At 40.6% G+C, this 25,679-nt stretch overlaps 1 protein-coding gene across 3 annotated transcripts in view; it reads left to right on the top strand.

Annotated features, from left to right (window-relative positions):
• Positions 1-17,005: 17,005 nt before the first annotated feature.
• PTPN3 (protein tyrosine phosphatase non-receptor type 3) overlaps positions 17,006-25,679 on the top strand; it is a 158,074-nt gene continuing 149,400 nt past the window's right edge. The window contains exon 1 of one of the 3 annotated variants that reach the window (XM_038163408.1): positions 17,006-17,220. In XM_038163408.1, coding sequence (XP_038019336.1) covers positions 17,094-17,220 — 127 coding nt within the window. In that variant the 5' untranslated portion in view covers positions 17,006-17,093. The remainder of the gene's footprint in view (positions 17,221-25,679) is intronic. The other 2 variants (XM_038163399.1, XM_038163416.1) reach the window with 2 other exon arrangements.

Genomic DNA, 25,679 nt, shown 5'->3' with positions numbered 1-25,679 from the left:
CCCTAATGATCTATTTGAATTTTAATTTCAATTTAAGTTTGTCCTGTCTTAGTTTCAGCACATTATTATTACAGACTCTTATTATTATTTCCCTCAATCTCCATTTTCTTGCCTTTCATTCCTTCAGTCATGCATCCTGTTATGCCTCTGACTAGAGCATAAGGGTCTCAGACTGTGGATTTTTATTTGTTTTATAAAACGTCTGATCACTCTTTAAGTGCTGTAAAGTACATAATGATCTGGCCATAGTGCTTACTCTGCCTTAGATGATTTGTCTCCCTTTTTCACCTCCACCCTTCAAATAATCTTGTGACAGAAATTGCCCATAGCTTACCCAAGCTCTCCTAATTTTCCCCAAAGTCAGTTTTCCCAGCTTGGACAAGTCATTCTTCCCAGCCCAGAAAATATTGCTGGCACCACTTGACCTCTGTCTGGTCAGGGATTTGATAGAAATTAGAAAGCAAGCTTTGCTTTCTAGAAGAGGGGTACCCGGAGCTCTGTGCAGTTTTGCTGATCAGACCTCGGCTGAGTCACCTGGAGAGAGTTACTCATCTCTCCTCCCCGACAGAACCTCCTTGGTCTCTGCCTTCTGCTGCAGCTCCTGTCCCTAACAACACCTCTCCTCCTTGCCTCGAGCTCCCTGCCTTTCCCTTCCCTGGGTACAGTCCCTGCCCTAGATAATGAAGTGGTTTGTGCCTGGTTCTTGCATAACTATTCCAGTCAGGGCACCAAGAGACCTGTTTTCTCCATTTCCTCTGCTTAGGGCCACCACTCACCTCTGAGCCCTTTGTGATCAGACATCAACTGTCCTCCAAAATAGCAGGGGAAGTGGATTAATGTAATTCTTTCATCTTTTATGGAATCAGAGTTTTCACTGATAATGAACAGGAGAATGTGCCATGTCCTTACATGCCAGTGCATAAAACCCAATATAATCTTGGCCACTGCTATCCATGAACATGATTGAATTCTTATATTGTCCACAACAATTATTTCTCCCTATATTGACAAGAAAGCTCTGACAACTTACTATGTCCTGATCTGAGCCAACACACTTTCTTTTCTCTTGATTTTATCCCTAATTTTACTGCTGAAGGAGAGGGAAAAAAGGCTAGCTGACCCTGCTTAGCAGCAAGGACACAGCAAGCATGACCCACTGCACATGGTGTCCCGAGGAGCTTTTTTCTTCCTCCCTCAGGCAACAGCACAGTGCAGCCTTCCGGAAGGTCCACAGATAATCAGCCTTCCCTTTCCCTGTTGGGTCTGATTTAATGCCTTTGCATATATTTAGCATATCCCTTTGAACGAGTGGGATGGTGGGAATCCCTGCCCTCTGGCTCTCAGCAGCTCAGCTGGCAAATGAGGCACAAACCCTTCTCCCCAGTGAGACACAGAAGTGCTCTGGCACCGGGGCTCCAGCAGGTCCCTGCAATGTGCTCTTGCACAAGATGGCCTTGGTCCTACCTCACGGCAGGGAGGTGAGACATAAACTTTAAGGAATTTAGAGATTTTAGAGGAGCTAAGATTTTAGTTAGAGATAAGCTTAATTGGAGTTAATTAAAATAATAGGTAGGCCTTGATGAAGTTAAGAGTTAGTAGTTAACTAAGAATTGATTGCTTGTCAACATAATGTTTGGTTAGCTGGGTTTATAATGAAGAATATAGAAAATGACAAGTAGCTTTTAGGAACATAAGACAATTGTGGGCCTCCTCTGTTCTGAAACCAATTGAAGACAGGGAATGGGAGTTCTCAAGGGCTCATTTGTTATATTTGCATTGAAAAGGTAGAAAGGTCAGAACGAGGATGACTTCATTTACTTCCTCATTTTGGGACCCCCCCCCATGAAAGGGACCACCTTTGTTTCAAGGAACAAACTGTGCATGCTTAATAGCTTTTGAACTAATTACCATATGAAGCAGGGAATGGGATGTACCAAAGTTATGAATATATATTTGTATTTTGGGTATTCAGTACTTGTATAGATAAAAGGACTCTGTAATCACCTGTAAATTGCAGTGTGCATTTGGGAGCTATCCCGCACGCAGGGCTCACAATAAACATACACTTTCTAACTTTAAACTGTTAAGAGAGTTTTTGTCCATCACAGATGGATATTGGTACGAGATCAATATCCACATTTTTTTAATAAATCAGAGGAACAACCAACACCTGAGCTGCTGATTTCCCACAGCAGGCGTTCCTTTCACCCCACTCAAAAGATGCCCCTGGCTGGCAGGTGGGTGCATGTAGACCTTCTCCTTCAAGGTCAGAGTGTCCCAAAGCATCCAGATAAATGCTGGAAAATCTTTATCAAGTAAGTGTGTGTAACTGCTGAGAAAAATGCTGGTGTTACAGATTCTTATGTAGAAGAAGCTGTGAAGCAAACAGTGGTCTCTGGCAATGTGCCAGCTAGGGAATTTGAGGAGAGGATATATTTCTTCATGGATTTCTGTGTGAAATATGATGTGGTTACTGTGTATTGCAGCAGAGCTTTACTCAAGCTTAAGGTCTCCTCTTCCTTCCTAATTTTTTAATATTGATGCTTTGCATACACACGTAATCATCCATGCCCTGACTTTTAAGGCGCTTTTATTTCCTCTCTTCAAGCTATTCAGAAGTGGATCTGTGACTGGTGCTTGAATATTTATATATCTTGTATTGTATTTTTACAGCACCTTCAAGTAAGAATCAATGGAAAGACCCTGAGGAAATTATTTTTGGCCTGGTTTTCTAGTTGTGAAGGAGTAGGTCATGCAAATTAAACACACCCCTACATCCTTTGCTTCAAGCTATGCCCTGGGGCTGGAGCAGACCCAGAGAACAGGATCTCTCACACAGAGCTCAGTGCATGAAGGCTGTATTATCCTTTTGTGGGGTGCAGAAACACTCACATAGGTAAGTTGTCCAGCCCAATAGGAAGAGGGAGGAACAAATTAGAGGGGCAAGTTGCAATCTCCTTCTTCCACTTACAGTGGGCAATGAGTCTGTTACAATTTCGACTCCTGTTTTCATCTCCTTTGCATTTCTCTAACTGAGAAGCAGTTTAAGTACAGAATAAGTTAACTGAGCTTGTGTTCTGCTGTCTCCCTCATTAAATGTGCAGTATGGTGGAGGTTTGCAGTACTTCATGAGCTGGGTTCATCAACAACTTTTTTGTTTATACATATTTTAAGAACATTCTATAAGTGCAGGTGTATAGTTATCTTATGAGACTCCTAACAAATCAGAAACGTCTCATAATACTGATGAAGTAGAGCTTTGGAATAAAGAATTTCTTTCTATCTCAGTAGAAACGTGATGGACATCTTACCCTATCCTGCACTGCAGTATATATTGATATCTGTGGATCATACTTCTAAATGTGTGACGAAGACAAGCTGAAAAATTCTGTGCCTTTGGAAAAGTCATGCTCTGCAAGTCCAGCCTATACATAATCTTAAGCCATGTTCATACTGATAGCAAATGCTGAGTGTATTTCATTACCAGGAGGGCGAGACTGGCTGCCAGCCAAATCGCGTTTGCAAATGATCCAGCCCTAATCTGCTCTTCCAGAGCACGACCTACATCTTGTTGCTATCTTTCCTCTTTTTCTTTGAGTGATTAACTCTCAGTTCATGAGACTTTTCCAAGCAGGACCTATCCTTCAGGGTGCCTAGTAAGTATCAAGTGTGTTTGTCTGCTTGTGCTCAGCTTCCAGCTCTCCAGAGCAGAAGCATCCCAGATCTCATTAAAAACATCATGAATTTTAACCCAAAGTCCCAGAAACCCAGCATAATACTGTGATGGAAATCCATCAGTAATGCACTGTCACAGTCAGTTATTTTCCTGTGCACATGGATAGGTGGGCAATGTGGACAGGAGATGACATCTAAAGGCCAGCCCAACATTCAGAGCCAAGCCAGGGCTGCCAGATGTCACCAGAGAAGTGAAGAGAGGGAGAAGGCCCCATGTAAAGTGAGCCAGTACTCATAACCCAGCCTGGGCTTCCTCTGTGAGAAGGTTTTCTAATGTAAACAGTGCTCTTTGGGTTTCAAGGAAGCCCTGGGGAAAATGGCTGGCTGTGCAAAGGACTTCTATTGTTGCTTGACCAGTTGTCTCAGTCAGTATCTTACCCCTCCCCACTGCCCTTTGGCCAGAGTCATGTTATTATGAGTATATAATTGTGTATTTAGCTCCTCTGTTAGGGCTACAATTTAAAATAATGAAGGAATCTAATTTAGACCAGTGTGTTCCACATATGAGCTCAACACAAAGCTATAATAAGCCAATTTATAAATGACACATATTTCCCCTAAACTCAGACAGAATGAAAAATATAAATATGAGAAGGACTGACTGCTAATGTGTTCATGGGAGCCCGTTCCAAAAATAGAGCTGATCAAAAAGCATTTGTGTGCAAGCAATTTGAAAGTTTCTTTATAGTTTTCACAGGAAAATTAGACCAGTTCATGAATAACTGAGTCATGGGACATTGTGATTGGCTGCTCTTTAGCAGGAGTTAAAGTAACATGTGCTTTGCTCGCAGTGCTGGCAAACTGATATTATTTGTTTGCAATTTGATCTTTGAAAACTAGTGAAGTCAAGGGTTAAGAGAAAGCTCTTAGACATGGGCAGAATTCCAAAGCAATCTGAGAGGCCATTCACTAACTGAAGCTGGTGTCAGGAAGCAAGTCTTTATGTGACCTTCAGGAAATTCTGTAATTTTTTTAATATAACAACCTTTTCCTTGCTCTCCAGTATAAACAGCAACTTTAAATATATGTATATATATATATATTTTTTTTTTTTTTTTTAATCTCCATACCCCAGCAAAGGCAGGAAAAGGAGCTGCTGACACTGAACCAGGAGAAAAGGAAGCTGGCCGTTCCTGGAGAAGATGCTTCCCTCTCCCTAAAAAGCATGACACAGCAGGGTGGCTGCCCACAGATTAAGAAACTGTTGAAAACCTTGGAATTACTCAAATGAGGTTATTGCCTTTGGGTTACCCAAATGGCCACAGCAGGTCAGCCCCAGCACTTCCACCCCTGCTGCCCAGGAGGCTGAGTCAGGCTCTCTATGGCCTCAAATCATCCCACTGCCTCTCATGTGTGGTAGTTCATGGTATCAAGCTTCAGCTGTCAGCTGCTGCTCATGGTACAATGATAAAAACATTCTCTGGTTTCTCTTGGGTTGCCTTTTCCTGAACCATTTCAGCTGAGCACCACTGCCCTAATCCTGAGCATCTTTCCCTCTCTCTGGTCCTTGTTTCCTTGAGGAGATCTCTCTCAGTGTCCAAGCTGAAATCACAGGAGGGTTTTGTTCTACTGGAAATGATAACCTTCCTGCTGGGTGGCAAGAGGGAGGAAGTGCACAGAAAGTGAGGTAAGACAATGCCCAATAAAACCAAAATGCCTGCAGACAAATGGCCATAACTGGGGTCACCTGCAAAGCCCATTCCTGGCATTAGATGTTCTACCAGAACATCCAAAACCTGTTGTATAAGAACAAAGTTGACTGTGCACGCTCTTATGGGACTAATCCTGAAAAAATACATTGTAGCATCCATTTATTCCTGTCTGGGAACAGCAGGATTTTAAAGCAGCAGGAGTAGCAGGATTTTAAAAAGCAATATAATTTTTACCACAATAAAAGTGGTGCAACCCAAATAAATTAGAAACTATAAATCTTTCCACTGCCTTGGCAGGGCAGGTGAGCTCCATGCTCTCCAAGATTCACACACCTTCATGCTAATGGTTTTAATGCCACATCTTTCAGTTTGAGAAGAGAAACAACTGTCATTTTTTGACCTTGGGAGGAGTCCAAATGTTGTGGGTGGTGGCAGGGCATTAGGTGAGAAAAGGAAGGGAATATTTGCTGTTCTGCTGGCTCAGAAATGTTCTCTCTTGGAAGGGGCAGAGCGTGCACCAAGAGAAAGAAATTTGTTTTCTTTTGACTCTTTGCAAATGCACAAAACTTCATGAATGCAGAGCACTGTGGAATTTTTTTGCAGGAGGACAAATTAGCGGAAGCAAAGGTGAGCTTCTTCGGGCATTTACCACAAATCTGGATTTATAAGGACATTTTCTGCCACCTTTCCTGGGAAATAATAGCTCACAGCAGAGAGAGGGGGTGCAAGGTGACAGCAGCTAATATATGGTTTTGGAGTATATGGTTTTGTTCTGAAACACGTGTTTGGCCATATCTGTTATAGTTGTGCCAGTTCAGAAACAGTATATGAAAAGAGCTTCTTTGAAAATGAAACCTAGTCCTATAAGAAACTCTGGAATTTCAAAATCATGCAAGGATTTTTTAAGGATTTAGATGATAAATTGGTTTTGTTCGTTAGTTATTTGGTTGTCTTGGGTTTTTCGATTTTTCTTTGTTTGTTTTAAGGTAATATATTCTCATTTGGAAACAGAACAATAACTTTAAAATACATTTTTATAAATTTAAAACGCTTTAATTCTTAGTTTAATATATAGAAAAAGCTAAAATCCTGTAAGAAATTTGAACCAAGTCAATCAAAAAGCCCCCAGCCTACACACCTCAGTCAGTTCCATGATACTGAATTGTTTCAATTATCCTGCCAACCCTTCCCACCATTAATATGGCCCTCCATTATATTGTTTTAAAGAAACATACACTGTCAGAGGTGATGTGATTTGATCACCAAAAACCTCACCAGCATTTTACTGAAGTAGCAACACTGGGCACCCTGAGGCCGTGCTACATTAGCAATCAGTGCAGAGCAAGAGCAGGGGGTCTACAGAACATGTCCCAAATCTCCGTCACAGGGATTGTTCTACTCCAAGGAGCGATTGCTTTTGGTTGTGGCTGGAGTTTGATCCAATTAGTGCTCTCCTAGGCCGAAGCTAAGTAGTAGAGGAACTGAGAGTCATGGCCTCCTCACCTGGACTAAAATGCTAATGAAGTTGTATCATGGGTATGGAGCTGACTCACAGCAAGAAGTCCCATCTGCTTACATCATTAGCTCTTGAAGAACATTATATGCTGAGGTACCACTACCTGATGAAATAAGGTACCCAAAAAATCCTGCAAAAGGGTTGGGATTTTCAGTTAGTGGATCTTTGCACAGGGCATCAGATGTATTACCTATTATTTTTATATCTGGCTTTGTATCACTCTAAATATAGTTAATGGAACCAATGGTACTTTGATATAAATCATGAAACAGAATATCTGGCCTTAAAAGCAGAAATGCACACACAGTGGTAGCTCACACTTCTTTTCAAAGCCTTTGCTACACAGCACTTGGACTGCAGTGATCACTGATCTTTACATCTAACAGCAAACACAGAAAAAGATTTCTTTTTCTCAAGGCATAAAATATATGCTAAATAAGAATAGGATCAGTTTCCTGTTAATGACCTTATCTCCTTTATTTACTGAATTACCATGGACCATCATTTCACTTCTGTTTTTCACACTCACTGAATTACAAACTGTACCTGGTCCTAAGGGGCATATCAAAAAAGATCAGACTGGAAACCATAAATTATTTAAGAAATACAATAATTGAAAAATAATCAACCCTCAAATAATAAAAAAGCCACAAGTGACAGAAAATTGACACTGTCAGTGTAAGAACAAGGCACTGAGAGTTATCAAAGAAAGAATAATGAAACGCTTCCATCAGCTCATGGACTAACTTGTGTTATCAGCTGTTTTGGTTAGAATTATGGCTTAAAAATTGTAGTGGTCAAAAGCAGTAACAGATTGTGAGAAAGCACCTTTAGATGATGCATTTCAAACTCTTCAGTGTTAACATTTGTGTTTTCTTTTGGAGGCACTTCCTTCATAAGCAGGGAGGCATTCTTGTGTGGATAATAACCAAGTTTGATCTGTTTTCCAGGGAATGTTAACATCTTCTTCTGTAAGGACATTTTATTAGCTCCAAATATTTAGTGCTCACAGAGATTTTTATAAAATAGTTGCAAGACCTGCTAGACAATGCCTTCACTCTCCATGCTGGAGTGTGTGGCTCTTTATAGAGCAGTAAGATTTTTAGTCATGGCATGTAGATTCATAAGATCAGGGCAATTAACAGCAGAAATACTGAGAGGTGTATGCTGGCTTTTTATCACAGACCGCCTTTTATAAGCCACAAAGGGATGGTATATTTTTGGTAAGCTGGAGCACAATATTAGAAGTATATGTATACATAAAGTAGTGTAAAATACAGAGCTTTAATTTTTCCTATTTTCTTCAGATGTTACCATAAAACCAGCATGATAACTGCAAGAAACTGAATAGAAATTATTTTGTTGGTGAAGTTAAATTGAATAGCTATGTGAACAAGTATATCATCATTTGGAAGTTAAGGTCAGAACAAGCACTAAAATATTCTCTTTTAAACACTCATGTTTACTTTGCCCAACAACCTCATCTACTATACAACATGTTTAACTTTTACATCTAAGCTACCTGGATGAAGAAGATAACGTTTAGCCTAGACTGTGTTTTCCTATTTATATCTTTGGTTGAATCTCCTGATTCCCAGCAGGCAAACACAGATGCCAGAGAAATCAGTAGCCTAGTGAAAAGTAAGCTAGAAGTGATCCCCTATTGCAGAGAGCATTTGAAAATACAGAAAAATTCTTAAAATTGTATGTCTCTGCATAGCTGCAAAGACATCAGTGGATACAATACTTCAAAGTGCTAGGGTATGGAGCATTTCACACATAGATGTGATAAATCTGGAGCCTTATGTGAAGATGAAGTATTATCTATGTGTAATGAACATAAGTGGAGACTGACTTAATTCAACTGGCATACCTCTAAAACTCATATTCTTGAAATACTGGTCCTATGCAGCTCTAAAAACAGTTTATTGCTATTGTATATATGACTAATATATATGAAACTAATGTATATGAAATATGTCACTTCCTTTAATCTAAGGATGACAAATATCTAACTGAGCACTTACCTGACTTTTGGTCTGCACCCCCAGTTTGCACAGTTCTTAGTGAGGCGGTTGAATAGAGGGTGTCCCACTGTCTTGCTGACTGATTGGGAGACATTTTCTTTGCTGGTCTGCATGGACACATCTGACTCTCTAGTCCAGGTAGAATTGTACAGGAATATTTCCACCTCTTTCTTAAGTATAAAGCTTAATGCATCTGGAGCTTCAAATTCACTTCAGTTGTTGAATATGGCACAAATAATCTAGTAGGGTTAAAGCTTTATTCAGAGATTGCCCAAATTCAGATTTCCTCTGCAGGGCCTTTTTGCTATTCAGGATCCTTTGGTGGCCAGCTCCTTCTGCGTTAGGCTTTCATAAAATTTATCCCTATAGTTAGTAGGGACCTCTTGCTTTGTAGTGTGTGTGCAAGAGTCATGCTTGTGTGTCAATACAAATGAATTGATGGGACTTGAAGCTGGGTTAGGAAGGAGCCATGCTTCTGAGACTTACAGGTGCGGAAAAGGAACAAAATGTCACTCCATGTCATTAAGGTGTCACATTCAGTAGTGAATAACATGGTCATGTTGGCAATTTGTGTGATGATAACATGGTGGTGATGACATGTCACCATTTTTGCTGCATGAAACCATGTGGATGTCACTTGGAATTCGTCTACCCTAAGGTATTTACTAAATACAGTGAAGCTTACATATGTCCTCTGGTCAGCACATTGAAAAGAAGTCAAGAAGCTTACTCATCCAAGAAATGCAGGGTAATTAAACCCTCCAGCTAACTCTGAGCCACCTCCTACACCCTAAATGATCAGTTTTATGATTTTTTAAAATGAATGTTTGTGGTTGTATTTTTGCCCTCCACTCGGAATAATGCCCATCTTTCAGTTGACCTACAAAATCATACTAGGAATTTCCTGCACACTTAATACCCTCAGTGTGTCCTCTAGTTTCTGCCTATCATTTCCAAATGACAGGAATTCCAAAGAATGGAATTATCTACCAACCATATGTAGTTTAATAAAGACAGGTGCTGAATTCTGCACCCAGAATGGGACAAACAAACGTACAAACTGGGAAATGAGATACTGGAGAGAAATGCCACAGAAAGGCACCTGGAGGTCCTGGTCAATGCCAAGCTGACCATGAGTCAGCAGTGCCCTGGCAGCCAGGAGGGACAACCCTGCCCAGGAGGGCATCAGGCACAGCATGGCCAGCCAGGCAAGGGAAGGATTGTCCCCTCTGCTCTGCGCTGGCGCAGCCTTACCTTGAATATTGTGTGATGTTTTGGGTGTCACAATACAAGAAAGACATTAAACAGTCAGAGAGCATCCAAAGGAGGGCAACAAAGATGGTGAAGGGCCTCGAGGGGAAACCAAAAGAGGAGCAGCTGAGGTCACTTAGTCTGTTCAGCCTGGAGAAGAGATTGAGGGAAGACCCCATTGCAGTCTTCAACATCCCCACAAGGTGAAGAGGAAAAGCAGGCACTGATCCCTTCTCTGTGGTGACCAGGGACAAGACCAAGGGAATGGCCTGAAGTTGTGTCAGGAGAGGTTTAACTTGGATATTAGAAAAATATCACCCAGAGGGTGGCTGGACACTGGAACAGGCTCCCCACGAGAGTGGTCACAGCATGAAACCTGCCTGAGTTCAAGAAGCATTTGGACAAGGCTTTCAGGCATATGATGTGATTCCTTGGGGATGCCCTGTGCAGGGCCAGGAATTGGATTTCAATTATCCTTGTGGGTGCCTTCCAATTCAATGATTCTATGATCTAGTCTGTTTATGCTTAATTATTGTTTTTTAAAAGAACCTGGCAACATGCAGTGACTAATAGGCAAGACTACCCTCTTCCTCTTGTTATTATACCTCTCTGTTTTTTTTGTTCATGACAAAAATAAGTTTCAGCACTAATGGTGAGGAAGTTTATGCTAATTTTATGCCAGTTTATGCTAATTGTAGTTGAAAAATAGATTAAATTCCAGACAATCACTTAAAATTATAAACTGCAAGAGGAACATGCCCAACAGGGGGTTTAGCCAGCTTTGCTTATGCCTAACCCTGTGCTGCTCCAGGAGGCTTCTGGTCCCTGATGTACTCTCAGAAGCTCTAAGAGATGGAACCAGCTGCAAACGCACTCTGAGGGGGGCACCTAACTGAGGTTTCCACAACCAAGGGATATATCTCTGCCTTCTCTTCTCCAGCCATCCTCCCTTTTTGAGCTACATTAATTTGGCTTCTTGACTCCTTTCTTTTAGGGTGATTGGCAGAGATTAACTGTGGAAAATGGTCCAAGAACAACCAGTGGTGGACACATTGCTCTCGATCAATACATTTTGAATGGAAACAACAAATAAAGTCCTTCCTTTTGTGTTTAATGTAGGAACATTAAAAGAGAACTTATTGTATAGTGCCCTTATTTGTCATTATAAAGAATTCCAGAGCTGATACATGAATATCTACCTCTCCCTACTTTTTTCATCAAGAACAATCTTTACCTCCAGAGTATGAAATTTTGACTGTAAGATGGAGCTTTCACAGTTTCCATCTGACATTGTTTCATCCACACTGGAGTAGCATGACTCACTACTGGCAAAACAAAGAGCTACAGACCTAAACAATCCAAGGCTGCAAGTAATGAAGCCAGTCAGTGGGGCTGTGAGGGGAACTGCTGCAAGTGGGAGCATACAGCAAAAGCAAATGCAGGCATCAGCCCTCTTGGCTTACCAGCCAGTCAGCCAAACACTCCCACCACAACATCACCAAATATGGAGAGAAGACAAGTTGGAAAAAGAACTTAATCCTTAAAAAAATGTTCTACCTGATTGTGCCCCCCTCAACAGGCAGGATTTGGCAGTGGAACAGCCTACAGACTTAGCTGGAAATCTGTGTGTGCTGGCAGCAGTTTATTGCTGGGTTCCTTATTCTGCATGGTTTTGCCCTTGCATTTACTACAACTGCCTCCTTTTTCCCTTCTGCAGTCTTTTTGTTTGCCTGTTTTAAGTCTGAGGTTTGAATCTGTTCACATGTCCTTTGTTTAAACACATCCCAGCTGCTTTCAGGTGTGTTTGTTGATCCCTTGAGCTGAAGCTAGGGGGGGAAAAAAAAAAAAAAAGTGGCACTGGATACCAACACGTTGCATCACCCTCACAGAGAGTGGGAAAGCACATCACTTCCTCCCAACCTTTTGTCCCTGGAGCCCTTCAGGTTTCTGCAGCAACTTAGCAGGCTGACTTCATTCCCATGGTCCTTTCAACCTGCTGGGATTTGCTCATTTACCTTAAGGAACTGGAACTTTAGAAGGCAAAGCTTCGATAGTAGTGTTGAATGGGCTGGTATTTAAAGCTGCAGTCGTTGAAATGACTCCAGATGAAGTAGCCAGTGTATCAAGTTATCTTACCACTCTTTGCTCTTCAGAAATCTGCATTGTATCTGACAGCAGATACACATCACACAGAAATTACCTTGCCAGTGGATGCTTGAGCTAGATTTTGTCTAAAAGTATGTGATGGCATTTGGTTTGTGATCTTGAGAAATCAATATTGAGTTGCTGTTTAATTTAAATTTAAAAAACAAAAAAAAAAAACCTAGCAACCAAAATAACCTAAAAAATTTTCAGCAGTTTAATATCATGTTCAGAAAATCTTGTTTTAGGATAATTTCAGGTGATCCATGCAGGTCCCCTAATTTTACTGCTAGGCAGTGACATCTTCAGCACTGCTATTGCTGTGTATTGCTTTGTGGTTCCTCTGGCTTTTATGGTCCCAGGGTATCCTGGAGTCTGCAGGGCACAGCTTAGTGGAAACTATTCATCCCCTTGTCTGAGAAAATAGATAGAAAAGTGGATTAGAAAAACAAATGGAACCTATTTGGTTTTGTGCAGCATCTGGAAAGTAGAATTCATCTTAGTAAATGCAGAAGCTCACCTCAGAGCTGGTAGTAGGGGAGTCCCCTTTACAGACACCAGGGAGCAAATCAGTGCACAAAGGGAACTAGGGCATGGCTCAGCTCCTCCTAAAGGACGTGTCTGGGACAGCTCACACGACTTCAGCCCTCAGCATGCCTGGGTCATCCTGGGCTGACCACCTCACACACAAGGATCTACACCCCAGGTGTCTGGAATTTGGGATACAGCCTCTCCTCTAAATATACAGATGGAACAAGACTGCACTTCCTAAAGCATTTTACATGCAGCAGCCTTGGTCCCACCCAGTGTGTGCTGTGCCTCTCACCTGCACACAGTTGCTTGGGACGTGTGCTCCCCATGTGCCAAGGTTGGCACCTCTGTGTTTCATAACCTCTCAGCTCACTGCTTCCAGGGCAAGGCAGCAGTTCCAGCACAGTTTCTCACCAAGGGAGCTTCACCTCTTCCAAAGAGAGATCTGGCTCCCTTTCCTCGGCTTGCCCCAGTCATGTAACCTGTGCAGCAACACCAGAAATCTTTTTTCAAACAAACACTGTTCGGCTGAATAAGCATTTTAAGGTTCTTCAGTTAGAATGGAAAGGCAAAGATTACCCAAATGGTCTGGGTGGCACCACAACATGCCTCTCTGCACAGCGTGTTCAAGACTTGATGTTCACATAGCACTGGATAACAGAGTCATTACCTGTAGTGGAGAATCTGTGTTGTTTACAGAAACAGTTGCATAAAGCTGATCCATTGGATGCCAGTAAGGGTCCACCCTCAGACTTTTGGCATATTCCCAAATCAGCCTTGAACTGAACAAGCTTTGATCAGTTCCACAGAAAGTTAATGACACATGATTATAGGTTACAGCAAGATATTGAGGTGAGGGCAAATGTAGCATTATAAGGAAGCAGATGAGAGCACAACTTGGTTATTTTGTCACTTCAGTGACAGAAGTGGAGACAAGCATCTATTGCCCAGTTTGTTTTGGGTTTTTTTCAAACAATTGTTATAATTAGATACAAGCATCTTGGAAGGCAGAGGACTGCAATTATGGGATGTTTGTCATTTGAACACTTTGCAGTAACTGACATAGAAATGTATGCATCAGTTTGGATGTTTGGGGTTTGTCCAAAGACCTTGATGGCTGATACCAGTTCATACTCCTAATTTCATGACTGAAACAGAATGCTATTGTATGTAAATTTGACTCTTCCTGGTATTTTGGCTAAAGTTGACAATATTGATTCACTTAACTTATTAGAAGATTTTCAGATTTTTAGGATTTGATATTTAATCAAATGCAGTCACTCATCCAAGTGTTACCTCAAACAAATAGCACAGCTTGAACTGAGAGTTTTCACTTCTGTGCTGTAAACAGTTGGAAACAACTCTCACTGTACCTTTTATTTCCAAAGATTGAGGAACTGTTTTAATTCCTTATATGTTTCATTCACAGGAAGAATTACACAGAGAGGAAAAAAAAATAAAGCATTGCCTGTGCAATTTTTATACTATCTCTCTACAGAAATCTTTTTTTAATAACAGTTCTTTCCACTGACATTCAAACTATGCTTATCTGAGTTTGGTAATGTGCTTCATTTGAGAATGTGATTATTGAGAAGTCACCTACTGCAACCATATGTATTCAGACAATGCAAATGAATACACACTCTTCTGCAAACACTCTTCCAAGAGTTTCTGAGCTCTCAGCTCTAGGTTATTCACCTGATACTATAAATTGTCAGTGCAGTAACCTTAGGACATCCTAGAACATGACTCTGAAGTTAGTGGATTATGGAGTAAGAAGCAAGTAGGTTATGCATTTATTATATGCATTATTATCTTGGTCTATAATAATGCTGGCTGCCCATGTTAAGTCATGTGGAGAATTATGTTTCAAGACTCAGGTAAGCTTTTGGAATGTGTCAGTATTAAGTGCAATCAAAGGGCATTTCACAAAAAGCTATTTCTCCACATCCACTTATCTTCAGTTCAGCATTGCCCAGCTTAATGGCTGGGCTATCACCCATGTTAAGGATTTTAGTAAAAGCAGGACAGTGGATAAATAAATATCTATTGAGAACTGTCCTACAGAAAGAGGATGCAGACCGAAAAGGCAGCTACTTCAGAGACCACACAAACAATATAAGTCCTGAAAGCTTTTGCAAATTTGTTTTACTTTTCAAGCTTATATGAGTCCCCAATGTATTATCTCAAGAATGTTGCCATTTGAGATGCTTTCAGCCTGATGGTGAAAGTACATGGTTATGGCAGCAGAAGCACAGGCAGGAAAGCCAAAGCAGATCCTGTTGCTCTTCTCACAGCCCAGCTACAGCTGTCTTCCCAAGCAGAGCAGGTGAAAAGTTATTTGCTCCAATGTCCAGGGGAAAATAAGTTCACTGTTGTGCCTTTTACAATGCTCCTCATTGAGGAAGGCTCCTCGATGAGCAACATTGCAGAAGTGGGTGAAAGCATGCACAGAACCACAAAATGGTTTGGGTTGGAAGAGACCTTTAAAGATCATCTAATCCAAGCCGTCTGCTGTGGGCAGGCAAATTTTTCCCTAGACCAGGTTCCTTATAGTACTGACCAGTCTGACCTTGGACACTTCCAGTGATGGAGCGGCCACAACTTCTCTGGGCACCCCTTAAATTTTGTTCATTGAAGTATTAAAAGAAGTATAAGGCTCCCATGTGAGTGAATTTAATCTCTGGAAAACACAACTTTGCATCAATCTGTTCAATCTTACCTGCACATTAATAAAATAAAACAAAGCCAATCTTTGTAAGCATTGCTGAGTTTCAGTTTTCAAAGAGAGAGAAAGAAAATGAGGGTGAGGATTTAGAGCTATTGAGTATAATGTAAGTAGTCACAGGCTGTAAAATGAAAGATTTTATTAACCTAGGTGAAAGAAAAGCAGGAAATTGCCACATTATATCATTTTCCACTGAGGAGCCTCTGGTGGAATTGTTATTTCCAGGAGGGTGTAGTGATCCTAGAAGTGAGAATTGATTTAGATTTTTCTCTCATCATTCCGCTGTGAAAATAGACTCTGAGCTTTTGCCAAATTCTGTAGGAGTATCTCTTTTTAAAATCATTATTACAATAAGGTCAAGTTCTTCTTAAACAAAACACTTTATATGCTTAAAATCTCATATGCTCAAGTGTTTATTGTCTGCCACATCCCAATATTTTACAAGTGTCCTATAATGACAGCCTCCTCTTTCATGCTGCATTTTATAAAGAGATTTCAAAGCATTTCCCAAAGAAAGTGAACTGTAATTATGCACGTGGTAGAGATGGGGAAACAGAAACACCAAGAGGTAAAGCAATTTGCCCAAGGTGACAGGACAAATTAGAGGCAGAGTCAGGCATAAATCCCATGTCTCCTGCTTTTTGCTTCCTTGCTAACCACAGCCTCACTTGGAGATGGTATCACCAGCTTGTAAAAGCAGTAGGGAACTGCAATGGGAGTACTACAAGATGCACCCTGATGTGAAGCTGATACGGGATCAGAATCAGGGTCCACCTGCAGTTCTTCTTGGTCACAGGGATAACAGGTAAATGGTAACTGGTCTGAGAGGGGCTTGCAGTGCTGGAGGCCCCTCACTGAACCTTGTCGGCATAGGCAGGGGCTGCTGGAAGGCAGAGCAGCCTCCGTGGCTGCTGCATGGAGAAATCCTTCCCGCAAGCACTGGGGCACTAATAACCTCATGGTCCTGAAGATGCATTCCTCAGAAATCAGGCCCACACAACTTTTCCCCTTCAGTAGCGATCAGAGTGGCTGATCATGGAGACAGAGGACTCTGTAGAGCAATGTGGAGCTGCTTTTTCCCACAGGACATCGTGCCTTGGAGAAATGCAGCGGCAGCCCTCACCACCTCATTGCACAGCAGAAAGATTCCTGGATTTCTACAGTGCAGAAGGCTCCAAACTCTCCCGCTATTTGTGGTTTATTTGGCACGTTAAGATTGATTTGAAATTATTTCCTGTGCATTCGCAAACCCAGCAAGTAGTTTCCCTTTAAAGTGCACCAGCTGTGACACTGGGCAGGTTCTGTAATTTCAAATGAGGCGCTAAGAGACTACTCCTTTCAACAGCTTTTTTTTTAATGAGGGTGGGTACCTGTTGCAATGAATCAATTAAAACTCTTCTGACACACAAGTTGTGTGTTGCCAGACCCGTTTCACAGGTTTCTCAGGAGGGAGGCTAACATGTGACAGCACACAGAGAAGCCAAGAGTACTGGAGAAGATCAGAAGCCTGCATGAGTGAGCTCAGCTTTCCCAAATATTTTCTTAAAGCGCTATTCAAGGGACCACTGACCTCTGCAACAGACAGCACCATGGTGGAGCAAGAGATGCTGCTATCGTGTGCTTATCCTCAAGAAAAGTGTAAGTGACCAAATATGATTTTGTATAAGAAATGAAAACAGGGCACTGGAGGAAGGAAATGAAAGAAATTATCTAGGTTGTATGATTGGAAAGACCGAGGGAGTGGAGGGGAAATGCTGAAAAAAGGAAATAAGGAAGCTATTAACTTTATATTGTAGGCATGCAATTGAAATACGATTAGCGTGCTTGCAAGCAGAAGAAAGGATGCTTGCATGCACAACTCTGATATAAAAGCTTCTTGAGGAAACTTGCTTTAATCTTTGACTTTCTGTTTGTATTTGCAAAGTGCTGTGGTGTGGAGCTGCTTGTGTGGTAGAGAATATGAACAACGAGCTTTGATTTAGTTACTTAAAGAGCAGACTGGAGTGCAAAGAAAGCATTTTCAAGAAAGACATGGTGTGATTAAAACCAACAGTTTAGGCTTTTTTAACAATGCAATGCCTGTTTTTCCTAAGACATCGGCACACTTTCTGGTATTTTATCCCAATATCAGCTGAAATTAGGGTACAGAGGGAATATACTCAAATCCATCCCTCCTTCCTGAAAGCACACTGTCACAGAATATCTTTGTGAACAAGGAATTTTATTTTTATTACCAGAAAATATAATACAGACAAAAAACCAAATAAAATCTGTACAAATTGACTTTTAAAATGCCTGGGAATGTTTTAAAACACTAGTGAAATAACCAAGTCAGATTTCAAGTATGCTAAAGATGAGTATGACAGAAAGGTAGAAATGAAGCTGACTACAATAAAGTCGAGTAACTAAGTGTGGACTGGACATGTCTGAACAAAATATTAAGCAAATGTAGAAATGGAACTGGTATGTCCTGAAGCCAATTCAGTGTACTGCCAGAACAAAATTCAGTGAAAAAAAAAACAAACAACAAAAAACAACCTCTCCCTTTCAACTGAAAAATATTGCTTTTTGAATGACCTAGCTTGCTTCATGAGGAGGTTATTTAAAATTTTTAAAATTTACTCCAGATTGAAGGATTGTCTTTGTTCTGTTTGTAGAAATGTCACCTTGTACAGGGCTTTGTGTTCATTCTTGGGAGCAGAATAGGACAGGGATGTCAGCAAAATGCAGTTTACCTGTAGAGAGATGTTTTCACTTTTGTCTTGTTTTCTACTCCCTGCTTTGTATATGCAAAAGGCAAGAGAGAGATAAAAATCATCCTTACCACAGTGTCCTGTTGAGCTGACTTAAAGGCTCATAACTAACTGACTGTAACAGAGATTAAATGAAACCTGGAGTTAAAATATCTGTGCTATTAAAAGAAAACCAACCAAACCACACTTTCTTTTCTGCTGTCTAGTGTCCTATTAAAAGTTTTTTAAAAAGCAGGATGACAATACTTTATTTTTAGCTTTGCTGAAACCCTAGCAATACAAATGATTGGGTTTTTTTCATGGATTGTTTTTTTTTTCTGTTGTCCATTTTAATGTTAAATTGAAAATGGGAGTCATAGTGGGTTAAAATCCTCAAATTGTCTTTTATGGGAGACGTAAAAGGTCACTGAACCTCTCAAATTGCTCAGTTTTGTGTATGAAATACAACTTCTTACTGTGTGTCATTGTATTTTCATGTGTGTGAGAGAGAGATTCCTCAGTCTCAGTTTGGCTGTCAAATTCACAGAAATGTGACATGCGGCGCTGTAGGGTCTGAAAAAATTGCTTAGAGAAATCAAATCAAGCCCAAAGGAACTAAATCCACAGGAGGAAGGAAGCCATGTAATACCTCAGGATGGATGAGCTGGGTCCACTAATTACACCTTCTGGTGCCATGAATCAGCAGTGACCACCCCTGAAGCCAACTGAGTTACCCCATGGGCTTAGGAAAGGACCATGTGGAGGACCAGCCTCGCTGCACTTACAGTATTAAGCTCTTGCCCAGATCAGGTAGGGTGTGTATCTGACCTGTTAAAAAGACAAACTGAGCACTGAATGGGTCCATTCTAGCTGTAAAGGGTCAAATTATGCCTCAGTGGGTGATGCTTTTCAGCTCAAAACTAAGTGATGTCTTGGATTGATCCAAAAGGTCAACCTGCTGGAGATTTAAGCTTATAAATAAAAACCTGAGTCTTTTAAGAAATTCTTTCTGTTAAGCATGGTATGTCTTTGGAAGTCTGGACCTACTTGTTGGGAGCTGCTGGTTTTCTACCTGTTGCTATGTGAAGTCAACAAGAGCCTCTAAACTTTATACATGAACCAAAGGTATCTGTAATGATGTGTTTCTGTGTGCTTTCTGCTTAATGCCATTTGTCTCCTGAAAAGTCTTGTAAGGAAAAACTAAGATATTTGGGTTTTTTTGTCCTGTAAGACACACCAGAATGGTCACAACATTGAAAAATCAGCCTGTAGTTAGTCACGTGGCATGTTTTTCATAGAAATGTGAGGGTCTAGTGCTGTAGTGTCATGTTATTCAGTCCACTTCAGTGAATACTTTCTCTTCCCTTTACGAGCTGGGTTTTTCTGTGGTCTGTAGCCTTATTGCACCAGGTATTTGGAGCAAAGTCTGTTGAAGCCTTTAGAAATTCCCCTGGACAGAGGCAGCTTTCAAAGGAAAAAATAGTAAATCAGCCATTACAATGGATGTTGCTCCCCTTAGAAAGAAAAAAGTGTATCAAATATGTTGTTGCTCCTAAAACAGGATAAACAGACTTCTAAACTATGTGACATAATCTCATAGTATTCCTAAACAGCTGCTTGCAAATGTAAATTTCTAAGAAAATTACAGAAGCTATCCTTTTTGCACTTCTCCCTTTGCATTATTATTTTTTTTTTAATAGTTTCATTTTTTGGTGTATTTTTAATATCTTATGTTAGGCTGCTTCTTTAGGTAATATTTGTACGTTCCCAAAGCCCCAAAATAGATGTATTTATTTATTTATTTATTTATTAACTCCAGAAGAGCATATGACAAAAATACACTACTAAAAAACCCAAAAAAACCAACCAACCAAACAAAAAAAAAACCCCAAAAGCCAAACCAAAACAAACAATAACTCGCCAATAAACAAACAAAAAAAACTCAAACACCCCCCCCACTTTTGTGCTTGTAATTTTAATTTTCTGTCACACAGTTAGTAACTACTTTTTTTTTTCAATTATTCTAAATGCAAATCAACTTTCTGTTAGAACCAAAGACATTTCAACCAAAAATTATGTTTGTAATGAGGGTTGGGGGTTTTTTGTTCATTTCCTTGTTTTTGAGCACTGTTTCTCAGCTATGAAATGTCAAGTGCACTTTCAGGATGGCTTACTTAGATTTCAGATTTGAAAAAAATATTGTACAATTAATATATTTCATTCTTGCTGTCTAAGAGCAGCACTGTGGTGTTATGTGTGTGTTGATGAGAAGATGTGGGAAATATTTGTTCTCTCTCTGTCTTGAGAAGACAAAAATGTGGTGGTTTCCTAGGAGGTGTATTTAAAAAGTCTTCATCTGAAACAGTTTTCCCAGACACTTGCTCATTCTCAGTCTCATTTTTTTAATTTTCTTTTTTTTTCATTTTTTTTTCATTTTCAAATCTAAATGTTTTGTTTGATCATGTCAGAAGGCATTGTTTTAGACTTAGACTTTTAACTTAATGACCTTCCTCAAGGCAGGGTGATTCCCTGTTAGCAATATCACTTTTTTCAAATCACTTCTCGAATTTGCCTGTTAAGACTTCTTTTGTTTTGTTTTGTTTGGATTGTGGATTAACATACTAAATCATGTCAGTCTAAGAACTGGTCTCAGTGATGAACAGCTACCTTTTTAAAACATAACAAGGAATCGATTTCTAATCTATCTAACACACTCTTTGCAAGTTCCAGTAAATGCACATTTTGAATTAAAAAGCCATGCACAGTTAAATTGCATGTCTTGGAGAAATCAAAATATACTGTTCCAATGCAGATACAGTTCTTGAACAGAGCTGTCATGGTGTCAAAACAAAAGATTTATTTAAGGAAATCTGTTTTCCAGGGAACTGTGCTGCCTGTCAGCTTTTCTGTCTGAGTTTTTGATATCTTGCCAAATTAACTCATCAGTTTATGTCAATCCAATCTATAGCTGTAGTCAGCTAATAGGAAATGAAGTCTGTATCACTCCTTAATTTCTGAAGATCAGATATGTCCAAAGGAAGTGAAAATAAACTGAAAACAAGCCAAAAGCAATACACATGCTATTCACATGCTTCTCAGCTCAGAGCCACATTGAAAGATACTTCCATGTGAATTCCTGTGTGTTGAATTTTCTTTGGAAGAAGGGCTTATGCAATGCAAGGGTGGAGCCCAGGCAGATATGGATGGACAAATGTGCCTGTCAAAGGTTACAGAGAAGTATACTTGGGGAAACAGCTTGTGTTCTTCCTGAGTCGAATGGCCACTAAAAATCTTCTCTGGGTAAAGTTGGTATAACCACTGCTGACTACTCATTCTGCACAGATTGTCTGAGTTGTCCCAGAAAAATGCCAGGCCTAGCTGGAAAAGGAGATGGAGCAAACACCCAAACTCTGGAGGCTCCTCCAGGGGCCTGGCAGCTGCATAAAGGCTGCTCAGGAACCCAGAGGATGCAGGGACTTTGCCCACACAGCATCCTTGTGTTTAATGTTTTGCTGTTTGTGCTGCTGTGGTAACGCGGGTGGGAATGCTCCCAGCAGCTGGAGGCGTGCAACTCCCCGTGCAGGAAGATGGGCTCTGAGGGACAGTGGGAGGCTGGCCTAGGTTAACTCTGCAAGAAAGAGAAACAATGTTCAGGAAGAAAACAGCAGAAGGAAGTTTAAAATGGACTCAGAATATATCTGCACTATCACTCAGGATACGTGTCTTATCTTAAAGGCATCATACACACATCTATGGCCCACACGTCTAGTCCTGAGTCCAGGAAGGTTTCTGACTCTCTTGAGGTTTTTTTCTTCAATCACACCTGCAAGTATCTTTATCACTTTTGCTGTACTGGATTCCCAAGGGGTAGAGGCTCTACTGCACTGGCCACATGAAGCTGTTGGTAGTGAGGTGTCTACTTGTGTTTCTCATCATACCATAGCATAACCTTGCCTATGAAAAATAAAACAAAAAAACCAAACCAAAACAAAAAGCCCCACGAACCTGCTATCGTATTTTTGGCCCAGTTATGCTGTCAAAGTTGTAATGACGTAACAGAGAACAAAATTTTTATGGTGTTTTCTTCCAGAGTGATGGAGTTTGGATCACTGAAGTCTGCTGGAGACTCTGTCCTTTGCTGCTCATTTAAAGGAGCAAGGTGTCAAATCCATACCAGATTTTCTGATCTGGGACTTGACCCAGCTGAGACATTTAAGACTAAAATACCAACAAAGCTGATGGTGATTAAGTTTAAAAGCTTATTTGCTCTTCAATTTACCAAGATCTTGAAGCTGTATGTCTGTTTATATCCCGAGATGTCCCAGTCTTAGTGGAATTGAGCAAGTAATTCAAGTGTCACTTTGTACCTACCCCTAACTAAGCCTATTGTAGGAACAATTGTTCCCACAAAAGTGTTATAACCATACTCAGCTTTCAGGGACATATTTCTCACCTTATTATGTGCAGTGACTCTTGCTTTTTGCTGCCAGAATTTAAAATTCCTGTTCTCTGCCTGAGCACTTCATAGTAGACTGTGTATTTACTTCAGAAGGCTTGGAGATTTTCATTCCCTACTTGAACAGAGATTGTTGAAATCTTTTCAGGCTCTTGAGACAAAGCCATGCCAGCAGCAGAGAGGCTACTCTGGCAACAGGCAGTCCCACTTCAACCATGCCACCAGCCTGGTGCTGGTTACTCATTCCAAGCAGAGCTGGCCAGGCCTGAGTTTTAGTTTCCCTGCTGGAACTTTTTTTTTGTCATTCACATTCAACCACCAGTGGTAAAAACACAGAAAACCAAGCAGAGACAAGGGCCAGAAACCTGGATGCCCTCACGGCTGGTGAGTGTCCTGAGCATGAGGAAACCTGACTCAGTTGCCTAATATGCTCTTTCTCTTTATGGACTAGTGTTTCTTGAAGTGTCTCCTGCACAGTTGCAGACGGAGGATGAGGAGCACATCCCTCCAGCCCACTCAGACTGACCTACTTTAGAGCTGCTAAAGGCATAAGCTTGTGGGGGAGGAGGGTGGGCAGGAACAGCAGCCCCCTTCCCACGCACACTGTGCAGCCAAAGTAAGGAACCAAACTTAGGGCATCCAATTCCCATGTCACTGCTTTAGCAGCAGGGTCTCCTATGGTTGTGTGGAAACTGTGGCAAAGAAGGGACATAAAAAAAGCTTAAGGCCTGCACAGTTCTCTGAAAGGAAGGAGAAAAAAAGAAACAGGAAAATAAATAAAGGGGACAAAAAAGCCCAAAAACTTATGTTTTGGAAGGGATCCAGTTTGCAGATCCCAAACCAAATGCAAGTATCTCCTTGCAGGTCTGACAGGTAGGTTTTAAGGTTTCTCTCCCCACCCAGCCAGCTTTATTGGCTAGGTCTGTGCAGGTACATGCTAAGCTCCTTGGGGTTGTTATTGCTAGCTCCTAACACTCTTTGTGCACTTTATAGATCTATTGCTTAGGATTCAGACTCTGCTCAAAGGCCTGAGATCTTAAATACGGGGCATTACACCAGCTTAACGCTGAGTCACCAAAGCCCTTTATTGAATCTGGCCCCAGTGCATTTTTCAGGCTTATTTGCAGAGCAGCAGGTATTATTACTAGGAGTAACTGGGTTAATAACAGGGCCTCCTAGAGAGAAAGCAATTTGTAACACCTCTGATGCTTTGACTGAAACATGTTCATTATCCCTATTCCCAGTTATGTAACAGGGAGATAAATATCCATAAAATACTTGTCCTCACAGAAATCTCTGCAGTACCCCCTGCCTCTATGGCCACTGCATCCTGTTTGCTCAGATTTACATGGTTACAAATGCCTGGAACATCTTTAGCAGAATGCCCCTTGAGTTTTAGTAGCTGGACATAGGTTAAAAAAATAAATGCAACAAGCATAGCCAAAAAAACCAAAAAAAACCAAAATGAAACAAAACACTAAAAAACCCCCAAACATAAAAACAAACAAAAACCCCCCAACAACAACTACAAAAACCCATACAAAAAGACATTTATCTTCACTGTGGACAGAACAGTTGTTGCACACATGAAGTATGACAGATGTGGTTTTCTGGCAAGTGGGTGAGAAAAAAGCAATATCTTGAATCATGTTAGGGAGAAGGGTGAATCTTCTTCAGTTTGAGAGAAAAAGATTTGAAAACTTTCAAAGTTGTCTTTAGCAGCTCTACATACAACATATGGTCCTTCCTGAGCTTTTGACTGTTCCCAATGTGGGACTCTGCCAAATGAAAGTTAAACAAAAGCTACCCTTACAAAAATATTTAGGAAGCCCTGTTTTAGAAGTGACTGCACATGTTGGCTGTGACTCAGAGCACACCCACACACTGGGTAGATAGATTAGCATCTAAACCACTAGGCAAGTTCCAATTCTTGCTCAGAAGGTCAAAAAAGCCTGGGAAATGTCCATTGCTCCCTTTCTCCTCAGAACAATTATTTTTTTCCAGATTACAAAGTCATTTTGGATGGCACCAAAACAGTGAAGTCAATTGATTTATTGTCATAAACAATTGTGTTACAAGTTGGGAACCAATTTTGTAATTTCAGGACAAAAGAATAAAGTAGAGATCAAAAAAATTTTTTAAAAAGGAAAAGGGAAAAAAAACATAATGAAAAGGCCCAACACTCCAAAAGCCAAACTGTTTCCTTTAGATTGGTTTCTTTTAACATTTGTTTTTGCTGCACAGAAACCAATGGGATTCATAAAATATTTGCTAAGGAGGTGCATATTAATTGAAGAGAGATGAAAGCTGAAAGTGTCCTTGATAATGTTTTATCTGGAATTGGAAAAAGTCAAATCTGATGTAGTTAGGTTTTTTTTTGTTTTGTTTTGGGTTTTTTTTTATTTTTATTTGGTGTCATAATATGAGATCACAACAGTTCAAAATACTGAGACTGCCATCTGCATTTCCCTTGGCTTCCAATTAGGGTAGCTGCCCCGTTTCCACAACCCCTGTGACTGGAGTCCCTGCACCTCCTTTGGTGTTTTTAGGAAGGCAATGGATGCCCACCTTCCCTGCCCTTCCTCCCACCCTGAGGAGACACAGAGATGAAGTTGGGGTACAGCCAATAGCACTAGAGAATTTATTAGGCTAAAAATTAGGTTGTCCTGAAGTTTGAGGTACCTCCTAACTAGGAGAGAAAAAAGGCTATCAATAAACATTTTCCATAGTGGTGCATGTTTTATGGGTTGTGGCTAAAAGGCTTTAGTATAGAACTAGAAGTTGTGGGTTGTCCTGAGGACCAAGGTTTAGTCTGTTCTAGAAACCTCAGACATTCATGCAACCTAAAACATGAATAAGAATATTTGTGAAATCAAAGTAAAGAAAATAAACTTCCAGAGATGACAAAA

The sequence above is a fragment of the Motacilla alba genome, chromosome 2 (assembly GCF_015832195.1).
Source record: "Motacilla alba alba isolate MOTALB_02 chromosome 2, Motacilla_alba_V1.0_pri, whole genome shotgun sequence".
In the NCBI taxonomy this organism is placed as follows: domain Eukaryota; kingdom Metazoa; phylum Chordata; class Aves; order Passeriformes; family Motacillidae; genus Motacilla; species Motacilla alba.
Note: the sequence above shows the minus strand (reverse complement) of the source record. Positions and strands in the feature narration are given on the sequence as shown.